This window comes from Podarcis raffonei, chromosome 9 (genome assembly GCF_027172205.1).
Source record: "Podarcis raffonei isolate rPodRaf1 chromosome 9, rPodRaf1.pri, whole genome shotgun sequence".
In the NCBI taxonomy this organism is placed as follows: domain Eukaryota; kingdom Metazoa; phylum Chordata; class Lepidosauria; order Squamata; family Lacertidae; genus Podarcis; species Podarcis raffonei.
Window position 1 is genome coordinate 19366252 of NC_070610.1, and position 23681 is coordinate 19389932.

Sequence of the window (23681 nt, forward strand, 5' to 3'; positions counted from 1 at the left end):
CCAACTGACCCATTTGGATGTCAGCTTGTGCAGCACATATATTTATGACATATGGACCACTGTCTGGACACTAGAGTGACCTTTGAGAAGACAGTAGTTGGCCATTCTCGCAGTTTCAAACTGAAACCAGGTTAGTAGAAAAAAATTAAAGCATTGCCAGGTTTTCTATGAAAAGAACTACTTACAGAAGTTCCAGGAAAAGACAAAAAGCTATGTAAAGTCATTCAAGAGATTTATATACAGAAATAAGTAAATGAATCCAAATCTTTACTTTTGAACAGCGAGATTACACATTAATAAGTTATCTGAAATTGAGTTTTTCTCTTAACAACAACAAAATCCATGAAAACTGAACTACAGTACTACAGTTTAGTTCAATCCAAATGTTACAATCAATGTACATAATTTAAAACTCTCTCACACCTCATTAGTTCCATAATCTACTCTGGTAATGTCTACACTACATTCACCAAAGCAATGAAGAAAAAGGCAGTAATTCCATTTGCTTAATAGAAAACATTCAGTGCAGCGTTTCCTACTACATCACTGGGGAAAAAGTGGGCTTTATCTCTTGAGAGCCAACAGCTGCTACTGCTCTTTATTTAAAGTGATATTATAAAACAATTCCACGTGTGGAGTTCTTTTTTTGCCTGATCTTGGTTGACTCAAAGAACCAGAAGCATCACTGATGGAAAAAGGGAAAATACATTCGTTGGTGAGATCCTACCCAAAGAAGTCCTTACTTTCTTCCAAATGGATCAGACCATACTTTTAATCCTTTGGATAAAACAGGAGAGATAAAAAAGCATTTTAGAAGGCTGCTGTAATGTCAATAAATGTATGTATTTTCTACAACCTAGCTTCTCTAAATGAAGTTATACATGTGAGTACATTACATATCTTGAACAACTGGACAAGGACCATGTCTGAAGAGATTCTGAAATATGGAATGTGATCTTCTTGGTCCCACATGCATAGGACAGCATACAGATGTTATCACATCACTGAGAGCTCAAGGAGAATCAACAGGAGAAACACCCCATGTTTCTCCTAATGCAAGTCATCCATCAGGGCAAACAAAACTTTTTCTGTGCCAAAATCAGGCATGAATGCAGACTGAAATGAGTCACAATAATTGGCTCATCTGAATAATTTGAACATTTTGATCATCTTGCTCGAGAAAGGGATATTTTTGACTGAGTTATTGCAATTGAGAACACCAGTTGGAATATTACTCATTCAAATAGATAAAGTGACTATTACCAGAATTATATGAAAGAAAGATAGAACAGTATTTTCAACAGTTCTTCTGAGATCAAAGGTAATTTCTTACAGAATTTCTTGCACAGGCATATGACTATATTAGTACAGAATACAATGTTCTGGACCTTGTATGAAGGGGATCTGTGTATATCAATAACTCTGCTTCTCACCAAAATACTTAAAAGCTATGGTCCAATCTTTGTACAATAACCTCTGCTTGTAGCCGAAAGGTGAAACAGAGTGAAAAACACATACAGATGCCCTTTTATTTGAATCACAGCATTCATACTTTGTACTGAAGCATTCATATCCAGTTGCATCTTTTTTTGTATGAAACAGGCTCACCTTGTACTTGTCTAAGTAATCGTTTTAGAAACGTACTAAAGGTCATTTGGATGAATTCCTAAATTAACTCCTTTGCATGTCAACTTCTTTGGAATTGGAATACAGTATTAAGATATACATAATTTACATAAGCACAGCTCAACTAAGCGTTTAGAGATATACCTGTAGGCTGAACATCTTCTTGTATAACACCAGCTCGATTTATTGCTTGCTCCTTTTCTGGTAAACACAAAACATTACAGTAGATAAGAAAGTACATTTATCCCTTAGTGTGGGAAGAAAATGATGGACACCAGCCTGCTCAAAATACCCATCTGCCCTAATCTCTATCTCTAAAAGAATATATGAGGCACTTTTCTGACCCACAACTGCCCCTCGCCCAGCTCTTCCATTCCCTTCCTCCTCATCCCGCACAAGATGAAGGGCAACCATCTGCAGCGGAGAGCCTGGTCTACTGTATAGAGTCCCCACAAGTTTTAGATGTGCCTCCTCTGAAGGCATGTAATTCTGCTTCATGTTCAGGGTAACGGAATAATCCTATCGCACAGGCAGACACAGTAGAATAACTTTAAACCAATGAAGCTGGTGAGAGAGAGATAATATAATAATAATAATAATAATAATAATAATAATAATAATAATAATAATAATTATTATTATTATTATTTACTATTTATACCCCGCCCATCTGGCTGAGTTTCCCCAGCCACTCTGGGCGGCTCCCAATCAGTATTAAAAACAGTACAGCGTTACATATTAAAAACTTCCCTGAACAGGGCTGCCTTAAGATGTCTTCTGAATGTCAGGTAATTATTTATCTCTTTGACATCTGATGGGAGGGCGTTCCACAGGGCGGGCGCCACTACGGAGAAGGCCCTCTGTCTGGTTCCCTGTAGCCTCACTTCTCGCAATGAGGGAACCGCCAGAAGGCCCTCGGCGCTGGATCTCAGTGTCCGGGCTGAATGATGGGGGTGGAGACGCTTCTTCAGGTATACAGGACCGAGGCCGTTTAGGGCTTTAAAGGTCAGCACCAACACTTTGAATCGTGCTTGGAAACGTACTGGGAGCCAATGCAGATCTCTCAGAACCGGTGTTATGTGGTCCCGGCGGCCGCTCCCAGTCACCAATCTAGCTGCCGCATTCTGGATTAATTGCAGTTTCCGGGTCACCTTCAAAGGTAGCCCCACGTAGAGCGCGTTGCAGTAGTCCAAGCGTGAGATAACTAGAGCATGCACCACTCTGGCGAGACAATCCGCAGGCAGGTAGGGTCTCAGCCTGCGTACCAAGTGGAGTTGGTAGACAGCTGCCCTGGACACAGAGTTAACCTGCGCCTCCATGGACAGCTGTGAGTCCAAAATGACTCCCAGGCTGCGCACCTGGTCCTTCAGGGGCACAGTTACCCCATTCAGGACCAGGGAATCCTCCACACCAGCCCGCTCCCTGTCCCCCCAAAACAGTACTTCTGTCTTGTCAGGATTCAACCTCAATCTGTTATAAGATAAGGGCAGAGCAGTAAGTTGTTAAAGGATGCAGCCTCCTATTATAAGTAAGTATTTTGGTCCCACATGTATCTTTCATTACTTAAGGCAGGGGTAGGCAACCTAAGGCCCGGGGGCAGGATGCGGCCCAATCACCTTCTCAATCCGGCATGCGAACGGTCCGGGAATCAGTGTGTTTTTACATGAGTAGAATGTGTCCTTTTATTTAAAATGCATCTCTGTGTTATTTGTGGGGCCCGCCTGGTGTTTTTACATGAGTAGAATGTGTGCTTTTATGTAAAATGCATCTCTGAGTTATTTGTGGGGCAGAGGAATTTGTTCATTCCCCCCCCCCCAAATATAGTCCAGCCTACCACAGGGTCTGAGGGATGGTGGAACGGCCCACGGCTGAAAAAGGTTGCTGACCCCTGACTTAAGGTATTTATTGCAGCACGAAGCTTGAGAATTACTGGTTTAAGCACCTACAAATACTGGATTTGTGGGCAAGAAACATTAGCACCATAGTAAAAGAAAATGCTGGGAAAATATTTTTAAATCAGATAACAAAGTAAAAGGAAAAAATGGGCCAAAGAGCCTGAACTGTGTACTATTACTGCTTTGCTTATCTTTAACAATTAATCATCTGACTCTGTTTGTAACAGAAAGGAATATTCACAGTAGGAAGTGTAACATTCTTCCGTCAGATACAATGCTAAAGGTTCTGAACCACTGTCGGAAATACATCCTCGTATTACTGTACTTATTATTCCTTCTCACCATCTTTCCAATGCATGCCTTCTTTCTTTAGGGAGCAAGGAAGAGAGTCAGGACGGTATTATATGTACCATTCATTTCTACAGTACAAGTATACTGAGGCTCTGGCATCAGGCTGCATTAGTCAATGCTCCCTCTGCTGGCTTTATAATAGAAAGCACTGCCTGTGCAATTTGCCCATTTTATTTTTAATAAAATTACTTCCAGAGCTGAACTACACATTTTAATCATCATGGATTAGAATTAGAGAACAAAAACTCACAAATCATATTCGGTTCATAGCTGTCAACATTTCCCTTTTTGGAAATTCCCTTATTCCGAATAGGATTTCTCGCAAGAAAAGGGAAAAGTTGACAGCTATGATTCGGTTTGTGATGCCGAAGGATTGAAATACCTTCTCCCCACTCATATATAGAGAGCATGGTATGATGAGTATGCTTCTGCTCCTGTTTGTGTATTTCATATATGAGAATCAGCTCCTGAACACAACAGTCCCAGCTGCACAAACCAAAACGGTCCTAGCAGAACACCCCATGGAAATACTGTGTGCAATGTGCCTGCATGCCAGCCACGGAGACGAGTGTCCCCTCCTTCAAAAGGAATAGCATTACCGTATTTTTCGCTCTATAAGACACACCTTTTCCCTCCTAAAAAGAATGTAAGTTGTGCGGCTATAGAACAGCCAGAACAGCAAGAGGGAGCCGCTGCACCTTCATCCCGCTGCCCTGCAGAGGCTTTGCGCAGCTATCCCTGGCTTTTGCGGGAGGTGGGGGAAGGGACAGAGCGTGTGGCTCTGTCCCTTCCCCCACCTCCAAGAAAAGCCCCCAAGAGCCGCGCTCCCTTTAAAGAGTGTGCAGCTCTTGCGGAAGGTGGGGGGAAAGCCAGGAGGCTTGCTTTCGCTGAAGCCAGGATGGCAAGAGGGATCAGTGCGCACTGATCCCACTTGCTCTCTTGGCTTCAGGGATAGCCCCGCAAAGGCTCCTGAGCGAAGAGGGAGGAGCGCTCCCTCTTCGCTCAGGAGGCTTTGCGTTGCTTTCTTATTTCTTGTTTTCCTCCCCTAAAAACTAGGTGTGTCTTATGGTCGTGTGCGTCTCATAGAGCGAAAATACGGTAATTTGAGTTACAGGTAGGTAGCCGTGTTGGTCTGCCATAGTCAAAACAAAATAAAATAAAGAAATTCCTTCCAGTAGCACCTTAGAGAGCAACTAAGTTTGTTATTGGCATGCGCACACGAAAGCTCATACCAATAACAAACTTAGTTGGTCTCTAAGGTGCTACTGGAAGGATTTTTTAAAAAAAATTGTTTCAACATTAATTTGGATTGCTCCCACATCCCCATCAATTATTGGGAGGAACATGCCCACTTTCATGTACAAGGAATGCACAAGCATTGCACTACATTTGCATGTATTGGAAAGGGGGTGACGATTCTCCCTCATTTTTTAACGACTGCAGTTAAAGTGACGAGTTTCATATGTGAATGAACCTTAGGGTATTAGCACCTTTGGTCCACTAAATTGAGATTTGAAGTTGTATCTTAGGTGATAGCGAACATGACACTTGAACCATCAACATCCTATACAGGGTGATGCTCTTTTCATTATAGAATTTACTCAGAAGTAGGTTTATGACATAATTCATCTAGGATACTGGGGTTTGGTTTTTTTACGATCAAGCAATTATAGTACGTACTAGAGACGCCCATTCACTGTGTTCAGAAGCATAAGGATTTTTTTTTTAAGGAAGAAAAAAGCCTTATAGGCTGTTTTGGGGACCATCTCACTTGCCTCCCCCCAAGAAGCTGATTTCCACTGTAACTCAGGGCAGCCAAATACCCAACCCCAAAAAACACAAATCCATGTGTGGTGTTCTATCCTCTACAACACCCGGTGTGTGTGTGTGTGTTTCCACTGAAATAATGGAAATAATAATGCTTTCCACTGATTGAAACAAAAAGGTAGCAAAGTCACAGAGCTGTGTTTGACTAAATCGTAGACGGAGTAGATTCACTGAAATAATAATAATAGCAATTATTATTATTATATTATGTTGTTATTATTACAACCCTACATTATTATTATTATTATTATTATTATTATTATTATTATATATCGAGAGAGGAAATCTACAACCCTACTTTTTAATATCATTATTATTACTATATTGAGGGGGGGAATCTACAATCCTACTTTTATTATTATTATTATTCACTGAGGGGGGAAATCTCAACCCTACTTTATTATTATTATTATTTCTTACTGAAGGGGAAAATCTACAACCCTACTTTAAAAACCTACAAAAGCAGAAATACTTTTTTTTTTTTAAGGATCAAACATCCCCTCAGCTTTCTGAGCACCTGGATAGGCTTTTCTATAATAAGAATTCTTGTCAGCAGGCGCCTTAAAAAAAAAAAAGACAGCGAAGGCGCCTGCCTGATTTCTCAAGAGGCAGGGAGTTCCGAAGTTCCCTTCCTATCGCTCAAAGCGGCTCGTCATCTAACTCTTCCTTGCACCCGGGTCCGTGACAAGACCCTCGATCTCGGGTTCACACGTGCGGCTTCGCTCCCGCGTCAGGTAAAGCGGAGAGCGGGAGAGGTAGGCATGAAAAGGCCGCTCTGAGGGAAAGCTGCGCGCGCAGCCAACGGCCGCTTGCCATTCCTTCGATATTCGAACAGGGGCGGGGCTCCGGCCAAGCGGCAAGAGGCCGCGCATGCGCAGAACGCGCTCCCCGCTCGACTTACTGTACTCCTCGAGGTGCATCAGGGGCCGAAAGTAGATGGGGTAGAAGGCCGCCCCCAGCACGGCCACGAAGCCGCCGAAGATCAGCAGCGTGCGCGGCACGCGAGCCATGAGGAGAGGAAGCGGAGCCCAGCACCACTTCTGTCTCCCCTTCCGCCCTCGGTGGAAACTACTTCCGCTTCCGGGTGACGAAGAGCGAAGAGCGGACTCACTCGGAACAGAGGAGCAACGAGTTCCCTTGACTGCCCCCTGGCGGCGGAGGACGGAAACAACCCAAGTCCGCGAAACGACGTGCAGACTTGCCGCCTGAAGTTGCCTTAGCTTGCAGGTCTCTCCTGCAACGATTCTAATCACAGGGGAGCTTGGAAATTCTTCTTTTTTGGGGGGATGCAACTTGGGAGATTTCCAGAGGAGGAGCTAAAAAAAATTGGTGGCATCTTCCCAAATGCATATTAGTAAATTTGCCCTGGATGAATCCCAAGATTGCCGGAAGAAATATCAACAACCTCAGATATGCAGATGACACAACCTTGATGGCAAAAAGTGAGGAGGAATTAAAGAACCTTTTAAGGAGGGTGAAAGAGGAGAGCGCAAAATATGGTTTGAAGCTCAACATCAAAAAAACGAAGATCATGGCCACTGGTCCCATCACCTCCTGGCAAATAGAAGGGGAAGAAATGGAGGCAGTGAGAGATTTTACTTTCTTGGGCTCCATGATCACTGCAGATGGTGACAGCAGTCACGAAATTAAAAGACGACTGCTCCTTGGGAGAAAGGCGATGGCAAACCTAGACAGCATCTTAATAAGCAGAGATATCACCTTACCAACAAAGGTCCGTACAGTGGTACCTGGGGTTACATACGCTTCAGGTTACATACGCTTCAGGTTACAGACTCTGCTAACCCAGAAATAGTGCTTCAGGTTAAGAACTTTGCTTCAGGATGGGAACAGAAATCGTGCTCATGCGCAGCGGCAGCACCAGGAGGCCCCATTAGCTAAAGTGGTCTTCAGGTTAAGAACAGTTTCAGGTTAAGAACAGACCTCAGGAACGAATTAAGTACTTAACCCGAGGTACCACTGTATAGTTAAAGCTATGGTTTTCCCAGTAGTGATGTATGGAAGTGAGAGCTGGACCGTAAAGAAGGCTGATCACCGAAGAATTGATGCTTTTGAATTATGGTGCTGGAGGAGACTCTTGAGAGTCCCATGGATGGCAAGAAGATCCAACCTCTCCATTCTGAAGGAAATCAGCCCTGAGTGCTCACTGGAAGGACAGATCGTGAAGCTGAGGCTCCAATACTTTGGCCACCTCATGAGAAGAGAAGACTCCCTGGAAAAGACCCTGATGTTGGGAAAGCTGGAGGGCACAAGGAGAAGGGGACGACAGAGGACGAGATGGTTGGACAGTGTTCTCGAAATTTTAAATTTTCTCTGGCAAAAACCACACAATTTCAAGTTACTGTTGAGGAGATGAAAAGGATAATTTTTTCGTTTAAGCAAGGGAAATCACCTGGTATGGATGGCATTCCAATAGACCTGTTGAGATTAGATGTAGAATGGTGGGCCATTAAACTTGTGCCGCTTTTTAATTCTATCTATCACTCAGCCCTTGTACCTAAGTCGTGGAACAACTCAATAGTGGTACCGATCTTTAAAAAAGGTGATAGGAATTGCCAAGAGAATTACAGGCCTATAAGTTTGTTACCATGCATAAGTAAAATCTATGCCAAATCTCTGCTTATTAAATTGGAAGAATGGATGCTGACAAAAGGTCTACCTGGTAAAGAGCAGGCTGGTTTTAAGGCAGGCTCGTCAACTCTTGACCAGTGTCTAGTGTTAAGTCATCTTGTGGATAAATATGTCATGAGAAATAAACGAAAACTCTTTGTGGCATTTGTGGATTTAAAAAGTGCCTTTGATTCGGTCGACCGCAACAAACTATGGACTAAACTAGAACACCTTGGTATCGACCCATATCTACTTACACTGATTCAAAGTTTACATTCTAATAACCAAATATATGTTAAAGTATGAAAAGAGGGTAGACTTGCAGGTCCTATTCTGAATAATCGAGGAGTTAGGCAAGGCTGTATCTTGGCCCCTACCCTATTTAATCTATTTTTATCTGACCTACCATTATTTCTTCAAAACGCAACCACTCATACTCCTTATTTAAACAATTGTTGTTGTTGTTTAGTCGTTTAGTCGTGTCCGACTCTTCGTGACACCATGGACCAGAGAACGCCAGGCACCCCTGTCCTCCACTACCTCCCGCAGTTTGGTCAAACTCATGCTGGTAACCTCGAAAACACTATCCAACCATCTCATCCTCTGTCGCCCCCTTCTCCTTGTGCCCTCCATCTTTCCCAGCATCAGTGTCTTCTCCAGGGAGTCTTCTCTTCTCATGAGGTGGCCAAAGTACTGGAGCCTCAGCTTCACGATCTGTCCTTCCAGTGAGCACTCAGGGCTGATTTCATTAAGAATGGATGCGTTTGATCTTCTTGCAGTCCATGGGACTCTCAAGAGTCTTCTCCAGCACCATAATTCAAAAGCATCAATTCTTCGGCGATCAGCCTTCTTTATGGTCCAGCTCTCACTTCCATACATCACTACTGGGAAAACCATGGCTTTAACTATACGGACCTTTGTTGGTAAGGTGACGTCTCTACTTCTCAAGATGCTGTCTAGGCCTGTCATTGCCCTTCTCCCAAGAAGCAGGCTATTTAAACAATAGCCCACTCCTTTTATTACTATATGCAGATGATGCTGTAATTATTTCACTATCTGTTTTGGGTTTAAAAAAATTATTTAAGAGTTTCTCAAACTACTGCTCTCTCAATAATCTCAAAATTAATTATGATAAGACAAAGATTATGCAATTCAGAAAGAGAGGGAACCCAAAAGGCTGTATAATTAATGGACATCTAATACAGGAAGTTAAGCACTTCAGTTATCTGGGAATCACATTCAAAAATAATATGAATTGGAATACACATATATGTGCTGCAATAGTTAAGGCCAAAGTGACAGCCCACCATATTAAATCCTATTTTTTTTCTCCAGTAGGAGATTTATTCCAGCTGTATTGCAAGTGATTGACATGAAACTTTGTGCCCAACTTTTATACGGCACACCAGTGTGGATTTCAGGTGACCTCAAGAGGTTGGATAAATTTCACGCATCCCTTCTGAGGTCATTATTAGGACTTGCAAACTCTGTAAAATATGAAACAATATGTTGTGAGCTGGGAATATTGCCTTTATCAGTAAGAGCATGGCTGAGGACCTTGAAATATTGGATCTTCCTCCATTATAGAGCCCTATCCCCTAATTCTCTACTTTACGATCTTTTAAGTGATAGTGCAATCTACAATCTATCATTGATTTGTAGGAGAAAACTGGATTCGATAGGGCTCACTCTAACTGATTTTGAAATCTCTGATCCCAAAGATATATGGGAAATTATCAGGAAGACCCTCACAGAAAAAAGTGTTCTCGCCATGCTTGAGGTTGCAAAGCACAGCACCTGCTCTCCTATCCACTTAAATCTCCCTTTGTGTAGAGGTTTCCAAAAGGGATACATGACAAATCTGAAGAAACATGAATCGTGTAGGCTGTTTATGTTGGCCAGATTTAACATGTTTCCCTCGGTGGTAGTGAGAGGAAGATACTTAGCTATCCCAGAATCAGAGCGTCTCTGCAGGTGCGGAAAACAGGAACCTGATACTCTGGAGCATATATTCTTCTCCTGTGATTTTGGCAGTTATGCCAGAGGACAATTATTTGAGGCCCTAAAATTTAATAGACAGATTTTTACACAACCAACTGTTCAGGACCTGCTGGCGGACAGCGATGATCAAGTTACTTTGATAGTGGCTGAATTTTTGAGTGCTGTCCATGAAGAAAGAATGGGCCATGATAAAGAGACTTAGTGGTTTTTAATGGTAGGTGATGTTGCTGTGTTGTATTATATTATTTATGCACATCGATTTATTTCTTGGAGTTAAGAATAGGACTGGGATAAATTGTGTTCGTTGAGCCCGTGTTTTGTACAGTCTGTATATGATGTTTGTTTGATAGTGTGTGGTGTGCTATGCCTAATAAAGGATTTTGAATTGAATTGAGAAGGCGACGACAGAGGACAAGATGGTTGGACAGTGTTCTCGAAGCTACCAGCATGAGTTTGACCAAACTGTGGGAGGCAGTGGAAGACAGGAGTGCCTGGCGTGCTCTGGTCCATGGGGTCACGAAGAGTCGGACACAACTAAACGACTAAACAACAACAAAATTTGCCCTGGGCGCACATTTCTGAAGGGCACATCCAGCCAGGCTCCCCACAATCGGTGCATAAGTGTCCCTTGTGCTGACTCTCCTCACTCTTTCAGCCTTTCGTAGAAAGCTACGGCAACAGGTTGGAGCAGCTCTCCGCCCTGAGCAAATAAATGCTTGCTGCTCCCCTGGGAGGGGAAGCTGCTGTTTTGCGTTGAATGGCCTCTGGCCTGATCCTGCAGTCTCTTCTGTCCAAACAAACCAGAATGATCACACAGTTTTCCCAGCACCTTGATAAATAAATCCTTGCAGGAGAAGCTTGCTAAAACTTGCTAAAACTAATGGCACTGTCCTCAACGGAAAACCATTTCTGAAACAGCAAGCACGTGTTTGTTTGCTTTTTGGGGTGGGAGCACCCTCTGAGCCAAGAAAAGGGGGAAAGGAAAGACCAGTAGGTTTCCTCTGGGGCATAGCTGTCAACTTTCAGATTTGAAAATAAGGGATCAGCAGCTTCACCTGTCCCAGGGACATTCTACGGCATATCTAACTGAAATTGTTCTAGGTGTTATGTACTGAGGTGAATAAGATCCAAAATGCAGCAGTCTGATTGGTCCTAGAACAATAGGATTCAGAATGCAGCAGTCTGATTGGTCCACAGGAGCCACCCAATCCAGCTTCAGGTGGAAGTGAATCCGCGACCTGATTGGCTTACAGGAGAATCCCGGAATTAGCCAATCACGTGGGGCCCATCGTGTAAATAATGTATATAAAGCAGACATTCTGGGGGAACTTCCATTCCTCACTACTTGAGCTGAATAAAGAGCATGAAATCCACTCTCGACTCCGAGTATATTTCAGAACCCCAGCGTATGCCAGAACACACTTTGACAAGTCACTGTTCTATGCTATCTCCCCCATTTTCAATTTTACTATATTAAATGTGGGGAAGGGGGGATAATGGCAATGCACATTTTAGGGTGCACAATTGCAACATTGGTTGTTTTTGCAGCATGGTGGGGGGCGCTGCTTGAAGGGCATAGAGCCAAGAATATGAGAAGACCGCTCCTGCGGTGGAATAGGGTTTTGTTTCCTGCTCAACCGGTTCAAGCCTCTAATAAAGTCAGCTGAGGCTGGATAAAATCTTTTCAAGGGGAAAATCTTTTCTCTTTTACTACTTCCCATCACATGAAAGGGAGCGATTCTTTTTTTAAAAAAGCATTTTCTACTTTAGCTTGACACTTGTCTTCAGTTTGATGACAAATCTAAACAGAGGAAAATCCAGAAAATACTACCAAATATGGCACATTATTCTTTACACTTACAGCTAAATCAGACTTGTAGTGCTTGAACAAGATCTCCTGCTTTTAATTAAAAAGAAAAAACCACAACAGAGGGTTCACTAAGGAGCCCATGGCGGGCTTTAACCCCTCTGCACTGTTTCCCTTAATTAAATGCTGCTATTTGCCTTGCAGGGGAAAACATATACAGTAGTTGCTCATATGGTTTCTATCTCTCTGTGTGATGATTTAAACAGGAAAAACATTGCAGGGAAAGGTTACAAACACCTCCCTGTAGTCCTGCTGCTAATTATCTTTCCTCCTCTTTACAAGCCAGTGTGGTGTAGTGGTTAAGAGCGGTAGTTTCATAATCTGGGGAACCAGGTTCGCGTCTCCGCTCCTCCACATGCAGCTGCTGGGTGACCTTGGGCCAGTCACACTTCTCTGAAGTCTCTCAGCCCCACTCACCTCACAGAGTGTTTGTTGTGGGGGAGGAAGGGAAAGGAGAATGTTAGCCGCTTTGAAACTCCTTCGGGTATTGATAGAGCGGGATACCAAATCCAAACTCCAAATCTCTTGCATTGTGTCTAGGTAAAGGTAAAGTGACCATTAGGTCCAGTCGTGGCCGACTCTGGGGTTGCGGAGCTCATCTCGCTTTATTGGCCGAGGGAGCCGGCGTGCAGCTTCCGGGTCATGTGGCTGGCATGACTAAGCTACTTCTGGCAAACCAGAGCAGAAACAGAAATGCCGTTTACCTTCCCGCCGAAGCAGTACCTATTTATCTACTTGCACTTTGATGTGCTTTTGAACTGCTAGGTTGGCAGGATCTGGGACTGAGCAACAGGAGCTCACCCCGTCGCAGGGATTCGAACCACCGACCTTCTGATCAGCAAGTCCTAGGCTCTGTGGTTTAACCCACAGCACTACCCACGTCCCATTGTGTCTAACCTGGCCCTTAATAGAAGGACTGACGTTCTGTTGTTTTCTTATGGAACAATAGTCATAGAATCACAGAATTGTAGAGTTGGGAGGGGCTTTGATCTGGATCTTGAAGACATCTGTAGATGTGAGTGATGTTTAAAATGTGGTTTGCACCTGGGGGGGGGGGAGAAGAGCATCACACAAGGAAATAGTTCACAACACACTGCATAACTATCTCCCTGTTTTAAATTGTGTTCCCATTCCGGATTTTCTCACAGACAAGCTTGCACCTCAATAAAGAGTTGCAGGTTGTGACTGGAGGTCCTTAGCAAACAAAACCTCTCCTTTGGCTAGGAAACATATCCATGCAGGTTAACCCTGGAAACAAATGGATTGTGAAGCCTAAGGGCTCTTATACAACATCCTTAAGGTGCTCTGGCTGGGGTCCTGCTGCAACTTCACGATGTGCACATATATCCCAACTCTCTCTTTATAAGGTGCCTTATTTTCAAGCACGGACGCGGGTGGCGCTGTGGGTTAAACCACAGAGCCTAGGACTTGCCGATCAGAAGGTCGGCAATTCGAATCCCTGTGAAGGGGTGAGCTCCCGTTGCTCGGTCCCTGCTCCTGCCAACCTAGCAGTTCGAAAGCACGTCAAAGTGCAAGTAGATAAATAGGTACCGCTCTGGCAGGAAGGTAAACAGCATTTCCGTGTGCTGCTTTGGTTCGCCAGAAGCGGCTCAGTCATGCTGGCCACATGACCCGGAAGCTGTACGCCGACTCCCTCGGCCAATAAAGCGAGATGAGCGCCGCAACCCCAGAGTCGGTCACGACTGGACCTAATGGTGAGGGGTCCCTTTACCTTTACTATTTTCAAGCACCTCTCTGGTTTGGCCATCACTGAGTCACCCTGTTGCTCCATCTATACCAGCACTGTCTATTCTGACTGGCAACAGCTGCCTTTCCCAGCCCCGCTACATGAGACCCCTCAAGTGAAGGTGCCAGATCCCATTTTTTAATTATTTAAATATTTATTTATACTTTTCAGGTTTATACATTTCACTGATTTTCCAATCATTTTTACATTTCAAATTTGACTTCCTTCCCCCTCTTTCTGAGGTTCCTTAAATTTATTTTTAATATCTTCTGCATATCCAAATTAACTTATTTTTCTCATTTATTCATCTTCTTTCATCTTATGAAGCTGCAGGTTATTACAATAACCCTGCCAATGTTTTTATCTGTTTACAATCTGTAAATATTCAATAAACCATTTCCATTCTTTTATAAAAAGTTTGTTATCTTGATTTCTTATTCTTCGGGTACTGGTAAGTTTTGCCATTTCTGCATATTCCATAAGTTTTTGTGTCCATTCTTTGCTGGGACTTCTGCTTCTTTCCATTTTGGGGTGAGTAACATTCTTGTTAGGGACGCGGGTGGCGCTGTGGGTTAAACCACAGAGCCTAGGACTTGCCGATCAGAAGGTCGACGGTTCAAATCCCTGTGAAGGGGTGAGCTCCCGTTGCTCGGTCCCTGCTCCTGCCAACCTAGCAGTTTGAAAGCACGTCAAAGTGCAAGTAGATAAATAGGTACCACTCCAGCGGGAAGGTAAATGCCGTTTCCGTGCGCTGCTCTGGTTTGCCAGAAGCGGCTTAGTCATGCTGGCCACATGACCCGGAAGCTGTGTGCCGGCTCCCTCGGCCAATAAAGCGAGATGAGCGCCGCAACCCCAGAGTCGGTCACGACTGGACCTAATGGTCAGGGGTCCCTTTACCTTTACCTTTAACATTCTTGCCGGTGAAGGTGCCAGATCTGGGACTTTTCTGCACCCCAAAGCATGGTGTTTGAGCACTGAAAAGCCACAACCCTCCTTTGTAGCTCTTCGGGGTTCAGCATCTTCATCTGGACCTCTCAAAACTTAAACTCCGAATGGCTGGCAGAGGCATCTTTAACCTTCCGCACACCATCCTTTGCACACTCACTGGGGGAGAGGCAGCCCAGTGGGTCTTAAGGATGCTCAGCTTTCTGTTAAATGTCTCCGTGCGTCTTTGCTTAGATGAATAAAGAAAAGGGCTGCCATCGGCGTACCAACACCCTTTGCTTTAGAAGGGACTTCAGGGGTCATCTAGTCCAACCCTCTGCAATTCCAGGACTGGACAGATTTTATTTCGCGACAGTAATACAGGAGGCACAGAAAAACCTTTATCGGTTTGTCACAGGGGTGCTTTAATGTCTCAGGGAGTTCTTTGTTTGGGAGGAGGGACCTAACCCATTAGTACAATGGAAGGAGAGGTGGTGGCCACCTACCAGGGGTGCCAATTTGAATTAAAATATGGGGGGGGGGGAAGCAGGTAAGTCCCGCCCCCCATAATCGATCACAAGACACACTATTTGAATGGCACTCGGAGGGGGGGCAGCCCCCTGTAATATTTTATGGGGGGTGCGCGAAGGGACCTCAGCCCGAAAGAGTTTGCTCCAAGCCACCTGCCATGTCTGATCTAGTTGAGAGTCCTGCGTTGCGCGGGGTTGGACTAGATGACCCTCGGGTCCCCTGCCCAGTTAGCAGCGATTCTCGGTCGCCCCTTGACAGCTGGTTGCAGCCGCCCGGGAAAAAAAATCCTCTGCACGCGCTCAGAGGCACCATCGGGGTTTTCCTTTCGCCGTCGTGGCGCGCACCTGCCGCGCCCGGCTGGCTCCTCCTGCTTCCTCCTCCAAGCCGGAGGCATCGCCGGCCAGGAAGCCGGATCCGTGTCGCAAACACAGCCACACACCCATCTCGCTCCGGGACAGGGTGTCCCGGCTCGGCCAAGTCACCCCCGAGGAAGAGAGGGAGGAGAAGCGGGCGCAGCCATGGAGAGCGCCGTGGGGCGCACCGTGCGCCTCCGGGCAGCTGCCGGCTGCCTCTGCCTCCTCTGGCTGCTGCTGGTGAGTTGGTTCCACGGGTCTGCTGCCGCGTGGGGTGGGCAGGTGGGTGCTCGCCTGGGGGAGAGGGGGGCAAAGTTGTTGTGCCATCGGTTTGGGGTGCCTGGCGCCCACTTCACTTCTTCTTCTCCTCCTCCTCCTCCTCCTTCTTCTTCTACTATATTAATTTTTATTACATGTTCTGTTTTACATTCTAAAATACTCATTTTACATCCTTAAAATGTCCATGACTTCCTTTCTTCTCTTTCCATGGTTCATTTTACATATCAGTGCCTTTTTTCTGGGGGGGGGGCGACGCATACCCCTAAATATTTTGTGGATCTAAGTTTGGCTTCATTGAGGGGCAGTACAGTGGTACCTCAGGTTACATACGCTTCAGGTTACAGATGCTTCAGGTTACAGACTCCGCTAACCCAGAAATAGTGCTTCAGGTTAAGAACTTTGCTTCAGGATGAGAACAGAAATTGTGCTTTAGCGGTGCGGCGGCAGCGGGAGGCCCGATTAGCTAAAGTGGTGCTTCAGGTTAAGAACAGTTTCAGGTTAAGAACGGACCTCCAGAATGAATTAAGTACTTAACCCGAGGTACCACTGTATTTCAATATGAGTAGGGAAATGAGAGTACCCCTAAACATTTTTTAAAGAAAGAAAAGCACTGCATATCAGAAATCCCTACATGTTTTAGAAAAACTATACCATTTAGTATTCCATTATTGCACCCATCAAAACTTATTTACACTGTTGAATTTATCTTAATGCTGCCAGCGGTTTCAGCTGCACACAATTATTTCCTATATATTCAATAAACGTTTTTCAATCTTCTCTGAACGTATGTTCTTCTTGTTCTCTTATTCTATATGTTAAGTCTGCAAGTTGTGCATATTTCTTCTTCTTCTTCTTCTTCCTCCTCTCCTCCTCCTCCTTTTTGAAACCAACATTTTGTTGTACATTTCCTCCCAAAAGCCATAGGACAGCAATATAGTTGTTGTTGTTGTTTAGTTGTGTCCGACTCTTCGTGCCCCCATGGACCAGAGCACGCCAGGCACTCCTGTCTTCCACTGCCTCCCGCAATTTGGTTAAACTCATGTTCGTAGCTTCGAGAACACTGTCCAACCATCTTGTCCTCTGTTGTCCCCTTCTCCTTGTGCCCTCCATCTTCCCCAACATCAAATACAATCATGCCTCTTGTTACGTTTGCTTCAGGATAAATCTTTTCAGGTTGCGTCCCGTACCGGAAAGGGTTACTCTCAAAATGACGTCACGCGCATGCGCAGAAGCGGCAAATCACGACCCGCGCAGACACGCAGACGCAGGGTGCATTCTGCTCATGGTGCGAATGGGGCTCCGGAACGGATCCTGTTCGTAACCAGAGGTACCATTGTAACCATTTGGTTTACACCTCTGCAAAAATTCTAAGTGAGGAACATCTTAATGAAGATAATTAGAGCTCACTTTTGCATCAGTTGCCCTTAAATATTAAATAAGTTAACATATGGCATCTTTTTCCCCCCTTAGAAAAGTGTGCCATCTTTTGGAAAGGACACATTGCTGACAACACCTGTCACTCCTCAGCCCAAACCTGATGTATTTTACGAAGATTTCATTCATTTGAATGTTTTGAACAAAAGAGTTCTCAACGATACTGAAATCTCTGTCGACTATTTATGCTCAGAACCTTGCACTGTTACTATAGAAGCCATAGCGTCGCTGGAATTCAGAACTGGTGTGTCTGTCTATAAGGAGAGGTGGGAGAATGACAAATATCTCCACACCACTAGAAACAGAACCGTGAACTTGAAATTTCCAAACAGCATGATTTTCAGAGATGACTATTTCATCAGGCGCTCCGTCATCGTACACACAGTGATACTATATGCATGGATTATTCACAAACAAAGAGAGATCCCCCGTGGCAAACGAAAGGAAGGCTACTTGCAGGCAATTGCAAAGGACTACACTTTGCTGGAATCTGTTCCGCCTTTCGAACGTCCCTACAAAGAACACCAAGTGTGTATGAAATGGAGCTTGGAATATACCTGGAGGCTGCAGGCAAACATAATGCGTTGGTGTCCCCATGAGAATGGTAAGTATTTTTCTTATTGTGTGAATTTTTCACATTGTGTGAATGAATTTGCAACTAGCAAGGTGCTCAGCTCACCTGGTGGTGCATCTTTGAAATCTGCAGCCTGGACTCAATTGACATTTTGCGTGTGGATTTTTCAAGCGTACGAGGAGAGAACTTATGGAGAAGAATTGTCTACTGGCTGATGTTGTTGCAAAGGTCCTTAACTGAGCATTTTGAGAGCCTTTTTTTACTGCTTTTCTTAGAGGGATGGGACATTTGAAAGCCTCTGAGTTGAAAGACGACAGATTGCCCTAACTGAGTACAGTCGTACCTTGGTTTTTGAACGGCTTAGTTGCCAAGCATTTTGGCTTCCGAATGATTGAAAACCAAAGTGATTGTTCCGGTTTTCAAACGTTCTTTTGGAAGCTGAACATCCGGCCGGGCTTCTGTGGCTTCTGATTGGCTGCAGGAGCTTCCTTCAGCCAATCAGAAGATGCGCCTTGGAAGTTGAACATTTTGGAAGTCGAACAGACTTCCGGAATTGATTCTGTTTGACTCCCAAGGTATGTCTGTATCTGATCTTCCTCCTTCTCAGTTTTCTGAAGGCATCGCTCCTGCCCACATGAAATGGTTAAAGCCGAGGGCATGTACGTGACTAAACTCCCACTTGCAATATCATAGAAATTGTATATTAGTCAACGGGCCATTCATTTCCATTTTTAAACAAACCACTGTTCTCTGTTAACATCCGGACTCAAGGAACTGTGGGTTATTTAGATGATTGTTTGTTTGAGCAAGCTAGGATCAGACCTTGGTTTCAAAACCTGACTTGTTTTGAAACTGCAGCCAGAATTAAAAGGAACTTCACCCTGGCTGGCTCTGTAAGAGGGATATGAAAGCAGCTGTGTCATTTCTCCACACTCGAAAGCACAGGTTCAAGAGTTTTCCTGCTTCCAAGAGGTTTTTTGCTTGTCTTGCCGCTTTCCCAGGAAAACCCACAGTTTCCCGCTGAATCAGAACAAATGTTGGGAAAAACCAATTGACATTTGTTCTGATTCAGCTGTAAACAGGGGGGCTTTCCTGGGAGAAAGTGGCAGGACAAGAAGAACCATGAACAAACCCTGGTGTGCAAACAGCAGAATGATATCTCGTGCATCTCTACTTGTAAACACTACCAAGAACAAAAATTCACATTGGAACCTAGATCTTGTAGATAATGTGACTGCAATGGTGCATAAAACTCACCTGCAGTGAAGTTCCAAGCTGAACTCATGGTGCCAAACCTATTAAACTGCCTGCCATGCGTGATCTCATTAGCAAAGATTTATGAACAATGTTGAATTATATAATTGTAATGCAATGTGGGATTATCTGATGTGGCTCTCCCCTGCCCAGCGCTGTGCCATGCAACAATTTAGTGCAATTATACTGTTTTGTAGGTAGCAAAGAAGGCTTACAAAGGCCCATCCACATCATTCCACCAGTGCAATGTTCTGAATCAGTTGGCATTGCTGCTTTGCGATGGTCCAGCCATTGTTGCCCTCACCCTCAGTACTTCATTGCCAGAACAGTTATTTTAATAAGGTCCAGATACTGCGGCGCGGGTGGCGCTGTGGTCTAAACCACAGAGCCTAGGACTTGCTGATCAGAAGGTCGGCGGTTCGAATCCCCGCGACGGGGTAAGCTCCCGTTGCTCGGTCCCTGCTCCTGCCAATCTAGCAGTTCGAAAGCATGCCAATGCAAGTAGATAAATAGGTACCGCTCTGGCAGGAAGGTAAACGGCATTTCCGTGCGCTGCTCTGGTTCGCCAGAAGCGGCTTAGTCCTGCTGGCCACATGACCTGGAAGCTGTATGCCGGCTCCCTTGGCCAATAAAGTGAGATGAGCGCCGCAACCCCAGAGTCGGCCACAACTGGACCTAATGGTCAGGGGTCCCTTTACCTTTTACCTTACTGGTGTATTGGGATGCGGGTGGCACTGTGGTGTAAATCACTGAGCCTTGGGATTGCCAATCGGAAGGTCGGCAGTTCGAATCCCTGCGACGGAGTGAGCTCCCATTGTTCGGTCCCAGCTCCTGCCAACCTAGCAGTTTGAAAGCACATCAAAGTGGAAGTAGATAAGTAGGTACCGCTCTGGCAGGAAGGTAAACGGTGTTTCCGTGCGCTGCTCTTGTTTCACCAGAAGCGGCTTAGTCATGCTGGCCACGTGACCCAGATAAACTGTCTGCGGACAAACGTTGGCTCACTTGGCCTGTAAAGCGAGATGAGCACCGCAACACCAGAGTTGTTTGCGACTGGACTTAACTGTCAGGGGTCCTTTACCTTTTTTACTGGTGTATTATTTGGGAAATCATCTGAGACACTGAACTCGGTGGAACTTAATTCTGAGCAAACATGCATAGGACGAAGGCAAGCTGCTGTTCATTTTTGTCCCAGTTTGTAATCTCAAAGTACGCAGCACACGCAATTGCCACAGTCTTAAATAGCAGCCAGAAATCTCACGCACCACCTGCTAAATAATCTTTTCCAATATTGTAACTTATTATAAACTAGGGAGATGTTAAGATAGTCTCACCCTAACCTCCATTATTTACAAAGCAGTTCAATTATAACCTCTGTCCCGTGTTGCAAAGTTAAGTGTTCAGCTATGCACTGGCATAGAATAGGAGTTGGTCCCTGCTCCTGCCAACCTAGCAGTTCGAAAGCACGTCAAAGTGCAAGTAGATAAATAGGTACCACTCTGGCGGGAAGGTAAACGGTGTTTCTGTGCACTGCTCTGGTTCGCCAGAAGCGGCTTAGTCATGCTGGCCACATGACCCGCAAGCTGTACACCGGCTCCCTCGGCCAATAAAGCGAGATGAGCGCCTCAACCCCAGAGTCAGCCACGACTGGACCTAATGGTCAGGGGTCCCCTTTACCCTTTACCTATGACAATAGGACATATAGGCTTCCTCAACCTGGTGCCCTCCCGATCTTTTCGACTACAACTCCCAGCTATTTGCAGTTCCTGGCACATTAAGAATGATTGCATTTTGCAGATGTCGTTGAGATCCTCAGCTTTCCATACGCCTCTGGTGGAGAGATGACGGGAATTGTGAAGAAGTTTCAGAAATTTGAGAACAGAGAGCTTGAAATAATCAGAAAGCGCCAGAACGGTTACCCAAAGTAAGAAAATTAAAAATGTCCTAAAAAATAACTGCCTTTGCTCTTTTAAAGCTTGCATTCTTTTCCTTCCAGCTGTCTCCCTCTTCTGGCTGCCTTTCTGTTTGTCGGAATCCTATTTTGTCACGGAAAATGTCATAAATTATATGGGTGCTGTGGGTTCGTTTATGCAGTTCGCCTCCCCTGAGGAAACTTCAGTCAGTTCCCTCCAGGTTTTGTACGTTACGTTCCTGATACTACCTCCTGGTGGAGCTTGTGAGACACATGGGCGTGTAGTTATAGATATTCAACTGATAGAAAGCTTTTAATTTCTTTTAATCATTTATTAGATTTTTACCTCAGATCTTCCTCCAAAGGACCCCGGACTGCCAAACATATCAACAGTAGTACTATCTTAATACTGTACTTGAGTGTGTAGCATGTGAAAGTTTCTTCTTCTTTTCAAATTTATTTATTTGATTTTCCATATAAAAATTTACACTCACACCACAAGATATTATATAAAAACACAAATCCCACGGACCTCTCCCCTTAGTGTTAAACCAGGCTTCCTCAGCCTCCGCCCTCCAGATGTTTTTGACCTACAACTCCCATGATCCCTAGGTATCAGGACGAGTGGTTGGGGTGATGGGAATTGTAGTCTCAAAACATCTGGAGGGCCGAAGTTGAGGAAGCCTGTGTTAAACCTTTCCTACTGCATCTTTTGTAATAATCCAAAATTTTTATATCTCCATTACATCCATAGTTCTCATTGCACTATGAGGGTTATTCCAATCCCACTAATGAATTTAACTGTTTACAATGGTTTTTAAGATAAGTTATGAATTTCCCCCATTCCTTATTAAAGTTCTGGTCTTCCTGATTTCTGATTCTTCCGGTCATTTTTGCCATTTCAGCATAGCCCATAAACTTGATTTGCCATTCTTCTCTCATAGGGACTTTGTCTTCTTTCCATCTCTGGGCTAATATCATCCGCACAGCCCTGATCACATACATAAACAATCTTTTCTGTTCCCTTCAGATTTCAGCACTTAAAATTCCTAAAAGAAAAGCTTCTGGCTTTTTTGTAAAGGTTATTTTAAACATTTTTTTCAATTCATTATATATCATTTCCCAGAATGTTTTTGTTACCTTACATGTCCACCACATATGATAAAAGGTGCCTTCTTTTTCCTTACATTTCCAACAGATATACATTTTTGCTAACTTACTGGGAGTTAAGTGCCAACGGTACATCATTTTCATATAATCTTCTTTCAATGTGCAACATGCTGTACATTTCAAATCCTCTTTCCATAACTTCTCCCATGATGAAAGCTGTATATTGTACCCAAAACCTTTCGCCCGCATGTGAAAGTTTTAGTGTGCGGCTAAATATTGGCCCGAAAGTGTAATTCATAAGAATAAATGGCCTTGCTGGACGCCCAGACCAAAGATTCTTCCAGCCCAGCATTTTGCTTCCAAGAGTGGTCTGACTCTGGCAAGCTCACAAGCAGGATGCAAAGATAGCCAGTGAATTGCAGAGCCAATCGTCAGTGTTAAATGCACCCCTGGGAGTTGCTATTGAGGCAGGTATGGAATTTTGAGGGTAGTCCAACACATTAAGCAAACGCTTAAAAAAAACACAACCAACTACCATAGCTATCAAATTCTGTATTCTGAAAGGTACCGGATATTTACACTACTGTGCCCTGTAGCTTTTTGTGTACATTCTTTCCTTCCTGCAATCTCTACAAGCTGCACCTTTATTTGCCCTGCGACACATTTGCAGGACTTGCTCAGTCTCATGGACCGATGACGATGCTGGACTCTGAAAAGGAATTGCCCCTCAGGAAGGCATCGCTGAGTGGTGAAGGATGTTGAAACACACTTCTTCCTCATTGGACCACAGTGATAAATCTGCCCAGTTTGAGATTTCCTCCATCCCCAATCACCTCCTGACAAAAGGAGAGAGAAACAGTCAGTTTGGCATTAAGGGGCAGGAATATATTTTTTTTAAAAGTCCTTAAAAATTCAGCGGGAAAATTTTGACCCACCCAGACATAATTGAGCAAGTGTTCTGTAAGAGTGTTCTAATCTTCATGAGTCAAGATTTTGTGTTTTGGCATAACCTATAGCCTGTGTGTTAATCTGTTTATTTGTTTTGTTTTTACTTTAATGCTGTTACAAATTGAAAATGAACAAAGCCAAAGTGTGTCTATGTATATATACATGTGAGTATGTATACATGAATAAGTGGGAAATAGTTGCAGTTGAAATCTGCTTTAAAATACTGTATTGGCCCAGATATAAGCCACACTCTTTTTTTCCAAATTCCGACTATGAAAAGTTAAAGCGCGGCTTAAATTCGCGACCTTACAAAAATTAACTTTGACGGTATCGCTGCTGAAACAGACATACGGTAAAACGGAACAGGTGTGAGTGGAAGGACAAATCCTGAAGCTGAGGCTCCAATACTTTGGCCACCTCATG

General features: G+C 44.2%; 2 protein-coding genes across 2 annotated transcripts in view; one reads left to right on the forward strand and one right to left on the reverse strand.

Moving 5' to 3' along the window:
* Positions 1-479: 479 nt before the first annotated feature.
* On the reverse strand, positions 480-6773 carry SMIM20 (small integral membrane protein 20). The gene is made up of 3 exons (XM_053402872.1): positions 6601-6773; positions 1771-1827; positions 480-777 (listed from the first exon to the last, which is right to left on the reverse strand). Exons 1-3 carry the CDS (start codon positions 6707-6709, stop codon positions 740-742), a joined length of 204 nt encoding a protein of 67 aa, XP_053258847.1. The 5' UTR covers positions 6710-6773; the 3' UTR covers positions 480-739.
* A 9021-nt stretch (positions 6774-15794) lies between these two features.
* SEL1L3 (SEL1L family member 3) overlaps positions 15795-23681 on the forward strand; it is a 47991-nt gene continuing 40104 nt past the window's right edge. The window contains exons 1-3 of the mRNA XM_053403282.1: positions 15795-15990; positions 17500-18067; positions 21086-21212. Of these exons, the coding sequence (XP_053259257.1) occupies positions 15916-15990; positions 17500-18067; positions 21086-21212 (770 nt within the window). The 5' untranslated portion in view covers positions 15795-15915. The remainder of the gene's footprint in view (positions 15991-17499; positions 18068-21085; positions 21213-23681) is intronic.

What these genes read in the sequence shown, in the direction of transcription:
- SMIM20 (XM_053402872.1), bottom strand. Translation starts at nt 6,709, where the DNA reads ATGGCTCGCGTGCCGCGCACGCTGCTGATCTTCGGCGGCTTCGTGGCC. An exon ending in GATGCACCTCGAGGAGTACA is followed by an intron (nt 1,828 to 6,600) that starts GTAAGTCGAGCG and finishes TGTGTTTACCAG; the next exon opens with AAAAGGAGCAAGCAATAAAT. An exon ending in AGAAGATGTTCAGCCTACAG is followed by an intron (nt 778 to 1,770) that starts GTATATCTCTAA and finishes TTTTATCCAAAG; the next exon opens with GATTAAAAGTATGGTCTGAT.